The following is a 17,415-nucleotide window of genomic DNA, read 5'->3' on the forward strand; positions in this document are numbered from 1 at the left end:
CTCATTTTGCAAAGCTACAAGCAGCTTCTGTGGCAATTATAGGCTGAAGGATATAATGAAAGAACAAAAGACCTAATTTTAGAATTCTGGTAAAATCCACTTTAAAATTAAGAACTTCCCCTGCCCCCTATAACACCAAAAGGAATAAAAACTGCAAAACTAGGTTAAAGGAATCAAAGAACTCTCTCTTTTGTCTATAAATACTAACTATGCACAGTTTTAGAGAAAATTATTTATTCTCCCTTTTTACGGCCCAGAGCTTCCTGAGGAAGCTCACGTGTGATCAGCAGCAAGCGGAGGAAGGATTAAGGGTTATAACAAAGGTCTACATCTCTAGCCCAAGGACCGCTGCCCCATTCTTTCCACAGGGAGCCCGGAAGGTGGCTGTCCAGCCGGCTTCCACGTGACTCTGCCAAGCTGAATCAAGACTCTCTCACTGTGCAGGTCACAGTTTGCTGCGCGACGCGCTCTTGAGGGAAGGCCTGGGGCCCAAAGAGTATCCATGGTTCTCCTCATAAAACATACAAACATTGAGTACCTGTCCTGATCTTTCTACAGTATGGGTCATGTTGGGGACTTTGGTTCAGAGTCCCTATTATTCTGCACCAAATGAGGTCCACCATATACACAGGGCCTACTCAGAGACAAGCAGCCTGATGGGCCTTTACATACATTATTACGAACCTCACAAGAGAAGTATGGTACACGAAGAGTGACTCAGGGTGATTAAATAGCTGGACCAATTTCACACAGGAAAACGTAGAGCATCAAACCCAGACTTCCTAATTCCAAAGCCCTTGTTTCTTCCACAACATTCTGATGCTTTTTTTTTTCTGTTTGAGTTAATCTGTTCTAGAGAAGCATACTGGCATTTGACATCTTCTGACCCTATAGCTAGAAATCTGTCCATTTTAAAAGGAGATGTGGAGTGTGAAAGACTTTTGAAATTAGCATACGGGTCTCCTTTGGTGAGGAGAGGGCTGTGCAAAGACTTCCTATGGCCAGAAGTCACGTCAGCAGCCCTGAACTGTGAAGAGGTATCCTCTCCTGGGGTGGGGTGGGGTGAATCATGTTCTGAGATTAGATAAGTAGAGTGTGGAAAATATTTATTATGGGGATTTCACCTAAGTATACACTGTTTTATTTTTCAAGCTGGGTGGTAGGTACCTAATATTCATTGTATTATTCTTTATACCTTTTTGTGTTTATTAAATTCTCTATCGTATTATATATTATATAGCCTTACTTAGGATTTAGGCTGAATTAACGAAATTAGGTTTCCAGAAAGCTACTTTCATAGGCTGAAAAAAAAGAAGAAAGACTAAAAAATGGAGAAAGAGCTCCCCAGTTGTATCAGATAATGTTTACTTCTAAGCCTGTGGCTAAGGCTCCAGCCAGAAGTCATGGTCACAATGAAAAGAAAGACAAGTGTGGCCACCTCCTCACTACTCAAAGTGTGGCAGGCAGGCTGGCCCCCAGCAGACATCCCCTTGGGAGCATGTGAGAAGCACAGACTCTAGTCGGCCCGACCTCAGAGCCTGCATTTTTCTGAGACCCCCAGGGAGTCATGTGCGTGTGAGGGTGCTGTCAACGTTAGTAAGACACTGGGCAACAGCACTTGCCTCTCATTAGAACCATGCTGTCTGAACCAAGGGTTGTGTCGGTGGCTCCTTCTCCCATGTCTTCTACTCTGCCCCCTGCTTTTATGCATTTCAGCTGCTAAAAGAGAAAAAGAAAGAAAATTACATACAAATGCATGTGTGCACACCTTTCTCTTCTGTTTGCTTCTTGATAGTTCCTTCATGCTCAGAACTAGGCAAAAGGATGGCCCAACCTGGGTTATCATTAAAGCCGCCACCAAGCCTTACCTGTAGGACTGCCACCAGGTGGACACACAAATAAAACCCAACGCGTCTGTAGCCATCTCTCTGGCTGCAGTCCTCTTACCTCACAGCTGATGCCTGGCCCGACAACCTGCCAACCTCCATTCCCCAGGTCACTGTGTGACGTGTTGACAGACTCTCACAATTACTTTCCAACAACAGTCTGAGCCTGGCATGAGAACCCTCCTAAGCTAGTCTTCTTTTCCTTACCAGATTAACTCCAGAGCATATAATAATTTTTCTTTCGATCCACCCACATCCCTGTTCATAGAGAATAGTTAATCGTGAACACTATCTCTTCCTCGGTTTCAGTATCAAGCAGGAAAAATTGTGAACAAATTAAATGGGGCCAGTGGCATGTGACTTCTCAATGTGCTTTAGAGAGTGTTTTAGTTTCCTGAAGTACACTAGCTGTTAAAGGGAAGGATGTGCACATGCATTTGTTGAAATAAGGAATGATGTCTTAAAGACACTGATGTTGCCATAACTATTTTGAGTGGCTTTTTCAAGTCTTATCTTGCATGGCCTGAATTTATCACTTAATCATCAAATCATCAGTTGTTTTAACACTGGGAATCACATTAGGAATTCTTAAAGAGACTGAACTGTAGTACACAGACCAGCTGCTGCGAGTTTCATGCTTTCCCAACACCTGGTGATCCTTTCCCCACTCAGTGGAGACACTGTGACATCTTACCGAATACACATTAAAAGTATATTCAAATGCCGTTAACAAAATTAGAAAAAAATTTCTAGGGCTGAATGCAACCAAAGAATAGATTAGAAAATCTATTTGCTTTTATTTTCCAACTTCTACTTTTGAGTAGGAAGCGCCTGTTAGCATCAAACAGAGCACCAGAAGTCTGGACCTACATTCCAGAATTCAGTATTTACCCAACGACTTCTGTGTCAGCCTATGACTGTGAGTTGGGGCTATTCGATACAAAGGAAGAGATATTTAATGAGTATAGTACTTAACCAAACATTTCATGAATTCTGTAACGAAGTCCTTGATTTGCCTGCTTCAGAGTCAGTGGGAAGCAGACTCCACAACCTGGATTAGTTTAACCAGCCACTCTCTAGTCCTGTGCCAGAATGAATAAGCACTACTAAAGCTCATCAATACAGCCATGCCGACTTGGAGTCATCACAAATGCCTCACTTTCATCCTCTTCTGGGACATTCTAAATTGACCTAGTTTTATTTATTCCTAGTCTGATTCACTCCCAACAATCCAGGGTGTTATCACTCTCCTAAAATCCCTTCCCACTTCCTCCTAGTCACACTTAGTAGACAGCATAGCTCCCTACCTCACCCAGAAGAGAGATGTTACCAGTACGAATACCCCCAACTTCTTTTTCATCCCCTCCACAAAGGCCTGCCTTTACTAATTCTTATCATCTTCCTTTTTGTCTTGGAGAAACAGGTGTCCCTGTGCCTTTTCCAGGCAAACCCATCCCTCCTGGCTGTTGATCTCATTTCCTTCTCAAACTCTGCAGACATCTGTGTTCATATATGTTTAATCAATCTCCCCCTCTCCTTATCTCAGCATATAAACACGCTCAGGTTTTTCATTTGTATGTGCTCCACTTCCAACCCAAAAGGAACACAAATGTTCTGGAAGCATGGTCTATATGTACACACTCCACTTCTTTATTTTCCAATCATTCTTCAACTCACTGTAGTCAGGTCTCCTCCATCCTCACCGTTCTGCTAAAACGCTCTTGCTGAGGTTAATGATCACCTACTTGCCAAAGTTAGTGGTCTCTTTTTAGCCCTTATTCCTACAACACATGACACCACAAAGCTTCACCTTCCCTAGGTTTCTGGAATATCTTTCTCTTGGTTCTCCTCGTACTTGTCAAGTTCATCCTTCTCTAGCCTCTCTTGGGTCACCCACTCTGTGTTTAACAACGTTCTGTCCCAGATCCTCTTCATTTTATACTTAATACAATCTCACCTGCAAACACCGTTTCATCTCTAACCTAGCATCAAGTTCTTATAAAAAGGCTGCCTCCTGTCTACTTTCACAGGCCATGTTCCATAGCGAGTTGATGATCTCTCCCTAGTTCCTAGTATGCTCTTTCACCTATCTGTATTTCCTTTCTCTGAAATTCTACCACTGCCCCATCCCCAACCAAAAATATAATAATTTTATTCATTTTCCTCAGCAACCACTTTAATGGCTCCTGAATACCACATGCATAGGTTTCCCTTTGGATCAATTATCTTAAGCCTCAGACAAAGAATAAAGTTGTATTTATTAATTAGTTACGTTACAAGTTAAAGGCACTATGCACAGGAAGGGAAATACGTATGTATGGATGGTGATAAGAAAACTGGTAAGAAAAATAAGCCATACTGACATAAGATTATCATTATTACCAACCAACTCTACAAAAAAAGAAAACTTATTCAGATTGCACATTCTGTACATGATTCCAGTTTGCTTTAGTTATGAAATGATGCATGAATAGTGGAAAAGCATAGGTAACGGCGAGTCAAAGGCGTCAGATCACCCATTAGGAGGCAGGGCCATTGGCCCACTTGCACCACTGTCCTCAGTAGAGCACTGCACTATCAGAAGGACATGGTAAATAATGAAATAAATGGTAAGTGCTGGTTTTGGCCAAAGACAATATTTCTAAACCACCACCTCACACAAGCACAGGTGCAGGCACTGCAGTGGGAGAGAAGGGAGTGATGGCTCTGAATGGAAGAGCCAGAGGGGAGAGTGAGTTTGAACCCAGTCTGTCAGGCAAGGTTGGCAGAGTGAGGGGCCTGCAAGCAGTTTGGTATGGCCACAGCCTAAAGTACAGGGGCTGGGAGATTAGGCTAGAGAGGCAGGCAGGGTCAGATGCTGAGGTCTCTGGGTGCTTGGTAAGTTCGCTGAGTAACATGACTAAACCTGCATTTTAGAAAGGCAGCGGTGGAGGGAATAAGTTGGAAGTTAAGGACTGCTGTAGCAACTCAGGTTACCTGACCCCACCAACATGGAAGTGATACTTGGGATAGAGAACCCTGAAGTTATAAAGATTTAGGAGGTGAGTTTCATGGGAGAGGTGGAGAGAGAGCAGCTGAAACCTGATAAATGAATAACTGGTAGTGTTCTGACCTGAGAGACAAGGAGGAGGAGCTGTTTGGGGAATGAAGACAGTAAGTCTGATTTTGAACAAACCAATCTCAAGATGTTTGTAAATAGGGGTCTGGGAATTCAGAGGGAAAATGAGGCTAAAGATACAGATTTGAAAGTCACCAGCACATGGTAACAGAGTGAGACAAATGTGGCTCCAAAGCCAAATATATATATATAGCAAAGATTAAAATTCAAAATTGAGACAATTTTATTGGACAGTAATATGAAGTCAGCACAATCAGTTTTTAGATTGGTGTTTCTCAACCAAGGGCAATTTCACCCACCAGGGGACATCTGGCAATGTCCAGGGACATTTTTGTTTGCCACAACTTGGCGGCAGGGAAGGGTGGGCTGCTATGGCATTTAGTGGGTAGAAGCTGGGGATGCTGCTAACCATCCTACAATACAGGACAGCACCTTACAGCAAATTATCCAGCCCCAGATAGTGCTGAGGTTAGGAAACCCTGCTCGAGACAGGAAGCGCTCAATTATAATTTTCTGGGTGAAATGTTGAATCCCAGCTCCTCTGGAGCCACTCTGCCAGGCACAGACATTAAATGTGTTATGGTAGGCTGAGCTTGGCTTTGCCTTTTACACAAGCTTTCAAGTACTTGAAGGATAAAGAATAATAATTTCTAAGAGACCATTATTCTAGAAAGACAATGTTAATCTCAAACAAATAAACAAACATGATTTAACTTTTTGGAAAATGACTGAGCAATAATTATCAAGTAATTTAAATGTACATGCCTTCTTCTGGGAATAGATATGAAGAAAATAATCCAAAAGGTTGTAAGAATTATATGCAAGATATTTACTACAATTTTCCAACTCACTTTCTAAAGCTAGTAGTCCTCTGTTGCCAAAACCAGACAGAGGTATCACAAGACAAGAAAACTATAGATCAACCTACCTTATGGACACAGCCACAGATCCTCAACCAAATCCTAGCAAACCAAATCTAGATGCATATAAAAAGGCTAATACACCATGACCAAGTAGGATTTACCCCAAGTTCAACATATGAAAACCAATCAATGCCATACACCATATTAACAGAATAAATGAGGGGAAAAACCTCCACGTGATTTTCTCAAGAGATGCAGAAAAAACACCAGACAAAATCCAATACCCTGTCATGACAAAAACTAGGCACAGAAGTAACTTACACAACTTGATAAAGGGCATCTACCCCACAGCTAACATCATAATAGTGAAAGACTGCAAGCTTTTCTCCTAAGGTTAGGAACAAGACAAGGATGTCTGTTCTTAGCATTTCCATTCAACATTGTACTGGAAGTTCTAGCCAGGGGCAATTAGGCAAGAAAAAGAAATAAAAGGCATGCAAACAGGAAAGGAAGAAGTAAAACTATTTCTATTGGCAGATGACATGATTATACATACAGAAAATCCTAAAGAATCCACACACACCCACAAAAACTACTGGAGCTAATAAATGATTTAAGCAAGGTTGCAGGATACAAGATTAATATATAAAAATCAGGGCTTCCCTGGTGGTGCAGTGATTAAGAACCCGCCTAACAACGCAGGGGACACAGGTTCGAGCCCTGATCTGGGAAGATCCCACATGCTGCGCAGCAGCTAAGCCCAGGCGCCACAACTACTGAGCCTGCGCTCTAGGGCCCGCAAGCCACAACTACTGAGCCTTGAGTGGCACAGCTACTGAAGCCCGTGAGTCTAGAGCCTGTGCTCCACAATGAGAAGCCACCGCAATGAGAAGCCCGCACACTGCAAACGAAGCCAAAGATAAATAAATAAATAATGTATAAAAAAATCAATTGTACATCTATACACTAGCAATGAATAATCTAAAAATGAAATTAATACAAAACCATACAATAGCATGACATTACATTAGCATCAAAAAGAATAAAGTATTTAGGAATGAACTTAACAAATAAGTGCATAACTTGTACACTGAAAGTATAAGACATTGTTGAAAGAAATTACAGAGGACCTACATAAATGGGAAGACATCCATGTCATGGATTGGAAGACTTAACTTGGTCTACAAATTGATGTACAGATTTAACACAACCACTATCAAAATTCCAACCGCCATCTTTGGAGAAATCGACAAGCTGATCCTGAAATTCATATGGAAATGCAAGGGACACAGAAGAGTGAAAACAATCTTGGAAAAAAAGCAAAGTTGGAGGACTCACACTTTCTAATTTCAATGCTACAGTAATCAAGACACTGGTACTGGCACAAGGATAGCAACATAGATCAATGGAGTAGAACTGAGAGTCCAGAAATAAACCGACATACCTATGCCAATTGATTTTTGACCAAGACCATTCAGTGGGGAAAAAAATAATCTTTTCAACTGCTCGGACACCTGGACACTCACCTGCAAAAGAATGAATCCGATCCCTACTTCACATCATATATGAAAATTAACGCATGGATTCAAGCTCTAAAACTGTAAGACTTTTATAAGAAAACAAAGGTATAAATCATTATGAACTTTCAATAAGCAATGGTTTCTTAAATATGACACCCAAAGCACAAGAAAAAATAGATTAAGTAGACTTCATCAAAAGTAAAAACTTTTGTGCAAACACACTATCAAGAAAGTGAAAAGGGGGCTTCCCCAGTGGCGCAGTGGTTAAGAATCCACCTGCCAATGCAGGGGACATGGGTTTGAGCCCTGGTCCGGGAAGATCCCACATGCCATGGAGCAACTAAGCCCGCGAGGCACAACTACTGAGCCCGCACACCTAGAGCCCGTGCTGTGCAACAAGAGAAGCCACAGCAACAAGAAGCCTGTGCACTGCAACGAAGAGTAGGCCCCGCTCGCCACAACTAGAGAAAAGCCCGTGCGCAGCCACAAAGACCCAATGCAGCCAAAAATAAAATAAATTAAAAAAAGAAGCAACACCATTCACTTCAAAAAAAAAAAAGAAAGTGAAAGGACAACCCACAGAATAGGAGAAAATATTTTTAAATCGTACATTTGATAAGGATCTGGTATCCAGAATATATAAACTCAACAAGAAAAAAATAACTCAATTAAAAAATAAGGAAAAAAATCTGAAGACGTTTCTTCAAAGATATACAAATGGCCACTTAGAACACGAAAAGATGCTCATCACTAGTAAATAGGTAGATGAAAATAAAAACCACAATAAGATACCACTTTATACCTACCAGGATTGTTATAATAAAAAAAAAACTAACACAAATAACAAGTATTGGTGAGAATGTGGAGAAATTGGAACTCTCATACACTGCTGGTGGGAATGCAAACGCTGCAGTCACTTTGGAAAACAGTTTGGCAGTTCCTCAAAAGGTTCGACATAGAGTTACCATATGACCTAGCAAAATCCAGCAGAAATGAAAACATATGGCCATATAAAAATCTGGACAGTAATATTCATAGCAGCATTATTCATAATTGCCCCAAAGTGTAAACAATCCAAATTTCCATTAACTGATGACTCAATAAACAAAATACAGCACATCCATACAACAGAATGTTATTCAGCCATAAAAAGAATGTGGTACTGAGGCATGCTACAATGTGGATGAACCTTGAAAACACTATGCTAAATAAAAGAAGTGGGACACAAAAGGCCACACACTGTATTATTTATTTGATGTATATGAAATCTCCAGAATAGGCAAATCCAGAGAGGGAGAAAGAGAGAAATGGTTTTCCAGGTGCTGAAGGAAGAGGGGTTACAGAACAGGGAGTATAAAGGTTCAGGTCCTTTTTTTATAGCTTCTCGAAAGTCTACTTTTCTGTTATGAATAATTGCTTTTCCCAGTTACCCCACATGAGTTGATAAAGACTCTGATTAAATTGTTTTATGTTTCCAAGAATAACTGTTATATCTTTTTATTATCTAGGTGGCAGCTTAGAAAAATTTTTATAGAATTTTGAATGATTTATGGTGTTCCATGTGTTCTAGTTTATGTTTTTCTAGAAAACATTCCACCAAATTACTAGCTTTCCAAAGGCTGTAGTACCATTTATAGTACTTTAGTATGACAACAGTTTAAAAAAATTTTTTTAAATTGAAGTATAGTTGATTTATAACGTGTTAATTTCTGCCATACAGCAAAATGATTCAGTTATACATATATATTCTTTTTTAAATATCCTTTTCAATTATGGTTTATCATAGGATATTGAATATACTTCTCCGTGCTATACAGTAGGATCTTGTTGTTTATCCATCCATTCTATATATGACAGCTTACACCTGCTAACCCCAACCTCCCCCCGCCCCTCCCCCTGGCAACCACAAGTCTGTACTCTATCAGTATGACAGCAGTTTTGTTTTAAAGCCAGAATCAAGTTGAATGTGACTCTAAACTAAAATTTATGCTTTGTTCATTTGTAAAACATGGATATATTGGTGTCATATTTCCTTTATTCTGTTTGATTATACACTTGTTAAAGGTAAATTTACAGATCAAATGATGAAACTTCATGTTTCAGTAAAAGTTTTTTCAAGAAAACTTGTCTTTTTATTTAAAGCTTCATGGGATAGAATTTATATTTAATCAAAATGACTAGATAGGATCCTTTTGCAGAGTCAGTCTAAAAGAAGCTAAATGGAATTGGTAGATCTTTTGGTTTTTGATATCTACTTTACTATAGGACTCCCAAGCAGGTACAGTACATTAATATGAAATACTTTGAAACCCATAATCTTAAAAAAAAAAAGTGTGGAGGTTATACAAAAAGATCATATATCACTAGGTAGGAAGTTGAAATGACTGGCTGTGTAATATTTTTTAAAACCTTCATTTTGGATCAGCATACATATCCTTCCATTTTTCTCCCCTATTTTCAGTAGCATTCCATTTTGATGTTTAGCATAGCAAGCCAGAATAAAGTTTTATAATTCAGCAATCCTGAATTCTGAGTCATATTAAGATAAAAATGGAAATGAGACATGTACTGAGGAAAATTAATTTTCTTCTTCTGTAATGTCTTATTCATCTTCTTCTTGCTGATCCCCTCTTAGTCCACAAGTGGACACCTGTCCTGTTGCAGACACTTAGCTAAAAAAATCTCTGAAAAGGCAACTCTGAATTTGCTCTTACAATATACAAGTGAGATGGATAATCGGGTGAATACCTAGAGCTTCTGAAAACCTCAAATCTCATCAATCTTTTGTATATTTTGGTAGGCACCAGTGTATACCTCTGAAGCTTTGCTCTGAAATAGCATTTCAGTAGTGATAAATTCTGAAAATACAGTCTTTATATCCTTTACTTTCTGCTTTTCAAAACTGCCAGCAGTTTCCTCCAGATGAGCGTTGTTTGCACAGCATCCAGGGTAGCTCTCTGTAAGTGGGTTCGCCATGAAATAACAGGTCCAGCGGATGGGTGTGCTGACTCGTCCTTTCTACTTCACGTAGCTGCTTAGCTTCTTCATTCCTTGATGTTGATGTCGCTGTGAGGTCATCCCGTTTAATTTCTACTATGGTTCCTTCGGCCGCAAGTCTCAACTGTGGTGGCACACCGATAATCCTTAAGTTCGGCACACTCCCCAGCGGTTTTTCCGGCCCTTGTTCAAATCTGGGGTCTCTGCGGAGACCCTCTCGCAGGAGAGTCGGCTCTGCCTCCCAGCCGGGCAGTTTTCTGCGCAGGCGCGCCGAAGACTTGGCACAGCTCTCCAAACTGCTTCCGGTTTGAGAGGCCCAGTTTCCGGGTACCGCTTCCTTCCCCTCCCACAAGACGCCCTTCTGGGCCTGGCCGCCAAGTTCTGACGGTGCCACCCAGAAAAGGCCCGGCCTGGGGGCCTCAGGCTTGTGGGGTGGCGGGCAGCCTCCCTCCCGGCCCCTGTGAGAGGTGGGCCCGGTCTCGGCTGCGGCCCACAGCCGAAATTCAGCACGGAGCGGAGGCTCCACTGCTCGCACCCGAGCAGCCGCCTCAACATCCTGCCGGGCACGTGGCCCGTGGCCCCGGGCCTGGAGCCTAACAATGCCTCGGCCTAGGCCGCGCCGGGGCCACAGTGCTTATTTTTGGGGTGATGAAAATGTTCTGGAATAAGATGGTCGCACGACCTTGCGAATATTCTACAAAACCTGCCAAACCGTACGTACACTGTTACACGGAGAATTTTATGGTATGTGAATTATATCCCGCAAACAAAAAAAGATTTTCTACTACAGCAGTACTATACCATTTATGAGTGAGGCACATCCTAAATATCCAGCGACAGGTTCATGGGGATTACAGAGGATACTGGACTGCAGCGTGGAAAACGCTAACGCCACTGGTTTGAAAAGCCCTACGCAAAATGGCCTCCACAGGGGGCTTGCCGTGGCCACCCTGTGTAGGCGTTTATTTAAAACTCTACCTCACAAATGAGGAAACGGAAGCTTAGAGGTCCAAGCATGGTGCCCAGAAAGACACACTGCGTGGGGGAAACGGCATTCCACCCCTGCTGGTCCGGCCCCAGGACACCACCTCAACTACAATCTCCACCGTTATTTAAAACTGGAGTGTGGGGCTCTGGACTTTTGTCTCCTCCAGGAAGCAGTGGCCTCAGTCTTCTTTCCTTTGGGCTGTTTCTGCGTCTGCCAAGGTCTGTGGACCACACCACGCCCGTCCAGGGGGACGGGGTGTCATGGTTTCTAAGGATAACTGGGGAGACGACGAGGCTTCCTGGACACGGCGAGCGCTAGAGTGGAAGGCGTGGCTTTGTCGCTACCGTAACTCGGTGTGGAGGTTACCTCGGGAAGCTTGGGTTCATCCCACGGCTCCGTCACTTTACTAGTTCGCGAGTTACCTCGGGTAAGCAACAACCTCACTAGGGCTCTTCTGCGTCTGACGGAGGTATTACACTACCACCTACCTCACTGGGCTGGTGTATGGAAAGCTTAGTTAATGCCTGTAAAGCAGGTGGCAGTGCCTAAGCACTCACGAGGCGCTTGCGTTAGCTGTTATGCTGACCTGTTTGAAAAAATCAACCTCAACCTCAACTTTCAGGTAAGCCGCCACCAAGGGCCCGCAGTCCAGCCACTGGCAGGTGTTGGGTGGCAACTTCACATCAGGATTTAGAAAAACGCTCCTTCAGGGCGGACACGGAGCGGTGACACTCGGGGTCCCCCTCCCCCCGTCTTTACGGCGGCAGATCCGACAAGACGCGCGAGCTCCACCCGCCCACCGATTCCTCCCTCACAGCCGGAGCTCGCCGGCCCAACCAGCCACCCACGCCAGGGTCGTGCCGGCGTTCCACGTGCTCGGCTCCTCCCCGCCCCTTTCTCGGGCCTTCCCCCGACCCCCATCCCACCCCGAGCTCTGTCGGGGTAGCAGCAGCCGCCCCTGGACCAACGCCAACAGTACTTCAGTCAGCGTAGACTTACTTGATCAGAGGGGCCTTTCCGGCTCTCCCTCGGGCGCAGGATCGGCAAGAGTGGGAGCGAAGCGTAGAAGGACGCGGAAACACCGAGGTCTAGAATCTGCCAGTTAGTTGTGTCCGTTCTCGCGTTGTCTCAGCGGATAGGGCCATGGCGGCCACCCCTTCCTTCTCAGTGGACGCGTTTTCTGACTGTCTACGCCAATGGGGCGGATCTTAGGGAGGGGGAAGGGATTGGGAGCTCGGCTCCGCCCAGGCCTGGTGACGATGCAGCGAGTCGGCTGCAGGCTTGATTGGGCTTTGCGCGTTTGGGGCGGGGCCGGGCGCGCTTGAGGGCAGGGCCGGGGCGGGGCCGGAGGCTGAGTTCGGACCCCGGGAGCTCCGAGGCTACCTCTTCTCTAGCGGTGGGAACCCCACCCAGCACCGGGTATTTTCTGTGTCCAACCCGGTTGACAGGGAAGCCCTCTCGCCGCTGAAGATCCCTACCTTTAAAACTGTTACTTAGAGACGAGGAAAGATTGTGTTGTGGAAAGGTCGAAGGAGGCTCTGAGATGAGTGTGAGGAAAGAGCAACGCGTGTTGAACTGGTGGTGACGTGTTTGGTTGTGACCTCTGGTAGCTGAGGCTGCCCACCCTAGATCTGCGTGGCTCCAAGGTGCAGAGGAGCATGCTCTGAACTTCAGTCAGGAGGCGTTAGTTCTAGATCTAGTTCTGGTTCCTTCTTGCTGTGTGACCTAGGGCGAGTCTCTTCCCTTTCTGTGCCTTGATTTTTTTTAAAAATTATTTATTTATTTATTTATTTTTGGCTGTGTTGGGTCTTTCCCTAGTTGCGGCGAGCGGGGGCCACTCTTCATCGCGGTGCGCGGGCCTGTTACTGTCGCGGCCTCTCTTGTTGGCGGAGCACAAGCTCCAGACGCGCAGGCTCAGTAGTTGTAGCTCATGGGCCTAGTTGCTCCGCGGCATGTGGGATCTTCCCAGAGCAGGGCTCGAACCCGTGTACCCTGCATTGGCAGGCAGATTCTCAACCACTGCGCCACCAGGGAAGCCTCTGTGCCTTGATTTCTTCTGTTGAAACAAGGAAGTTGATCTAACGTTCTGATGTTTTCGCCAGTGCAAAGTTTTGTTCATACCACTAATACTTCCAGAATGGTCTCTTTGTGCTGTGCCTGTTCTAGGTATCAGTTGACAGCTGTCAGATCTAAAAGAAAAATGTAAGCCTGTGAAGGGCTCTTGACCAGAAGTGACAGTTTGCTTTTTTTTTTTTAAATCTAGATCTGGTTTATTTTTATTTTTGTTGAAGTATAGTTCATTTACAAGGTATTAGTTTCTGGTATACAGCAAAGTGATTCAGTTATACATATATATATATATTCTTTTTCCTGTCCTTTTCCATTATTCTTTATTATGGGATATTGTCTATAGTGCCCTGTGCTATGCAGTAGGACCTTGTTGTTTATCCATTCTATTTATACTCTGCTAACCCCAACCTCCCACTCCATTCCCTCCCTCACCCACCTTCCCCTTGGCAACCACAGGTCTGTTCTCTATGCAGAAGTCACAGTTCTGTGAGGAGAGCTGGGTTCAAATGGGCCAGGCTTGGTTGTTGCCACGAGCAGGCCTGGCGCACCATGTGCCCTGTTAACCCAGGGCCCTGTGAGTGGCTAGACCCATTAGAAAATAGGTTGTGGGGTTTATCAGTTGTACCTGTGTGTGAAAGCATTTCAGTAAATAACAAGGAAAGTAGGATTCCGCCTCTAAAGGATTTTGTATAAGAAAGGGTGTGGAGTGGGAAGAGGTGATGAGGGTAAGGAGGGAAGTGAGTATAGTCAGAATAAAGGACAGCTTCTTGAAGCTTGAGCTGCCTGGAAGAGAGAGCAGAGAGAGAAATCCTAAGCTGAACAAACAAGCTGACTGGAAGCCTGTTCATGGAGTAGTGAAGCATTTGTTTTGGCTGGATGGGTAGGGAGTCTTGGAAGCAAAACTGGCAGAATAGGTTGGGTCAAATGTCAAGGGTAAGGAGCTGGCAGAGGGAGCCTCTGAAGGTTTGAGAGTTGGGGAGTGATAAGACTAGAGCTGTGGTTTAGGGAAATCACCTGGGCAGCACTGTAGAAGAAACTAGAGAGGAAATATTGTGGAAGGCAGCTGGAAGCTTTCTTAGAAGCTTAGTGCAGCTACCGTCCCTGCAAAAGATAGTCAGGGTTGAAACATAGTGGTGGCAGCTGGGATGGAAGGGAAGGGTAGAGTCGAGACATTTCAGAGGAGGGAGAACCTGTAAGACTTGATGAACACTGTGTCAGGAGTCAAAAGGGATTCCAAGCTGAAGAGCCAGGGTCACGGGAGGAAGTCAGAAGGAGTTGGCTTGGGGCGTGCTGAGTGAATGAATGGGAAACAGCCAGCCAGAGGGGTCTCTTGAGTGTTCACTGAGGGAACCGGGTATAGGCACAGGATATGCTTTGGGGACCTGCAGCAGGCAGGCCAAGAGAAAGGATTAAAGAATATTTGCAAATCAATGCACAAAGGAAGCTTGACCTTGGGCAAATCTTTTGGCACCTCTGAACCTCAATTTCCTCATAGGTAAAATGAGGATAATGATACCTGCTGAAGCGGGTTTTTTCCCCAAATATATATATAATATTTAAATATATGTATTTAAATTTATTTTATTGAAGTGTAGTGGATTTACAATGTTGTGTTAATTTCTGCTCTACAGCAGAGTAATTCAGTTAGACATATATATATTCTTTTTCATATTCCTTTCCATTATGGCCTATCACAGGATATTGAATACAGTTTCCTGTGCTCTACAGTGGGACCTTGCTTATTGAAGAGAGTGGTTGTGAGGAGTAAATGCAGTGACCATAAAGCACCTCACTGCTTGGTCTACACTCCCATGGACTGGGCACCCTTTATTATGTGGATGGCTTGATATGTAAATAGTGCATATTACTTATCAAAAGTGAGAATAATTTCTTTTTTTCACTTTATCTCCAGAAATTTGAAGCCAAGGCAAATATGTTTTTCTTTGAAACGGCACCTAAAATGAATCAGCATTAACTTTGACTACATTAAAAAAAACCACAATACTTTTTATAGTCCTTGTCATGTGCCACCTATTTTCTAAGCCCTTTCCATATATTGTTCTTTTAATTACAGCAACCCTGTGAGGCAGGTACTATTAATATCACCACTTTACTGATGAATTGAGTCACAGAGAGGTTAAGTAACTTGCTCAAGCTAGTGAGTGGCAGAGCCAAGATTCAAACCCAGGTAGTTTCCAGAGTTTGAGCTCTCCAGGCGAAAACTATCATAATGAAAGTCGAAAGACATACTCCAATTTGGTATAAAATATCTACAGCTTGTATCACAGAAAAGCCTAATTTTCCTAAAACATAAAGTGCTTCTACAAATAAACTCAATAGAAAAAGGAGCCGCGGCTATACCAACTATGCAGAAAAGGAAGTCAACATGCAAGGGTGCTCAACCTCACTCAGTGTAAGGAAAATATAGTTTAAAACTCCTCTGACATATCCTTTTTCATAACCAGATAGGAAAAATCCAAAACTTCGTTAATATTCAGTGAAGCTCTCATACAAGCTCTAAGGGAGACAATTTGGCAATATATCAATATTTATCAAAAGTAAAAATGCATATACCTTTGACCTAGCAATCACACTACTAGGAATTCATCCTAAAAATATAGTTGCTTATGTGCAAAATAACTTAGGTACATGGAACATCGTGTAATAGCGAAAGTTTGGAAGCCATCTTAGTGTCCATTAGTTAGAGACTAGTTAAAAAAGTAATGGTACATTCATTCAGTGGAATACTGTGTACTTAAAAAAAAAAAAAGGAGGCTCTTTATATACTAATGTAAAATTACCTCCAAGATAGATTCTTGGTGAAAAAAGGAAGGTGAAGAACAGTACATAAAATATTACATAGGGTAGGCTTCCCTTGTGGTGCAGTGGTTGGGAGTCTGCCTGTCAATGCAGGGGACACGGGTTCAAGCCCTGGTCTGGGAAGATCCCACATGCCTCACAGCAGTTAAGCCCGTGTGCCACAACTACTGAGCCTGTGCTCTAGAGCCCGCACACCACAGCTACTGAAGCCCGCGTGCCTAGAGCCCGTGCTCTGAAACAAGAGAAGCCACTGCAATGAGAAGCCCACACACCACAACAAAGAGTAGCCCCCGCTCGCGGCAACTAGAGAAAGCCCGCGCGCAGCAACAAAGACCCAACGCAGCCATAAATAAATAAAAATTAAAAAAAAAATTAAATAGGGTGAAAAATATGTGTGTATGTATGTGTATCTCCCTACCTCTAGGGAGGGGACCTGGGTGGTTAGGTGACAGGGATGGGAGAGAGCTTTTCACCCCATTGTACCTTTTGAATTTTGACTATTGGCATATATTACCTATTAAAATATAAAATTTAAATGTTAATTAAATCTGCATACTATGCACAGCAACCAACTGCAGAAGTTGTTCATTTTAAGAGGTGACATGTAAATGAGTTTTTAAAGGAACTAAGACATCTGTCAAATCCCATCATGGAGACATGGATCCAAAATATAATCAATACAAGAGAAACATAATCAACATGTCCATTATGTGATAACAGTCCACCCAGAGCCCAGAAGAAGGATTCTTTTCATCAGAATTTACCAATGTTTATTCAGTAGTATCCAAGGGATGTGAATGTCTTGGTCACTGGAAATCTGGATCCAGAGTAATTCTCCAGTCCTTTCCCTAACGTGAATTAAACATCCCACAAAACTCTCCAAACCCCTTATTATGATTACACGGTCACTGAACTGCTGATGACCGATTCTATGACTCAGGACATGATTCTGGGAAGGAGGGAGCCCTGAGTAATGGGCAAGAATATTCTAGACACCAGGAAGTTATATATCCCAGTAATAATTAACCTATAGTATTGGTATTCTAGGTACTTGGGTGGACTGAAGCAGTTTCCAAGGGTCTGGTCCAAGTAACTGGTAACATCAAATGTTGGAATCCGGAAACCCAAGGATGAGACTGTGGTGCTTCTAAAA

The 17,415-nt window shown here is 43.3% G+C and overlaps 1 protein-coding gene across 3 annotated transcripts in view; it reads right to left on the reverse strand.

Moving 5' to 3' along the window:
• Positions 1 to 12,552, reverse strand: part of DCAF4 (DDB1 and CUL4 associated factor 4) — a 31,670-nt gene extending 19,118 nt beyond the window's left edge. For all 3 annotated transcript variants that reach the window (XM_079914738.1, XM_079914739.1, XM_079914737.1), the window contains exons 1-2: positions 12,372 to 12,552; positions 1,623 to 1,719 (exon numbers count right to left, since the gene is read on the reverse strand). In XM_079914738.1, coding sequence (XP_079770864.1) covers positions 1,623 to 1,711 — 89 coding nt within the window. In that variant the 5' untranslated portion in view covers positions 1,712 to 1,719; positions 12,372 to 12,552. The remainder of the gene's footprint in view (positions 1 to 1,622; positions 1,720 to 12,371) is intronic.
• Between the last annotated feature and the right edge of the window lie 4,863 nt (positions 12,553 to 17,415).

Source organism: Stenella coeruleoalba (genome assembly GCF_951394435.1).
Source record: "Stenella coeruleoalba genome assembly, chromosome: 2".
NCBI classification, from domain to species: domain Eukaryota; kingdom Metazoa; phylum Chordata; class Mammalia; order Artiodactyla; family Delphinidae; genus Stenella; species Stenella coeruleoalba.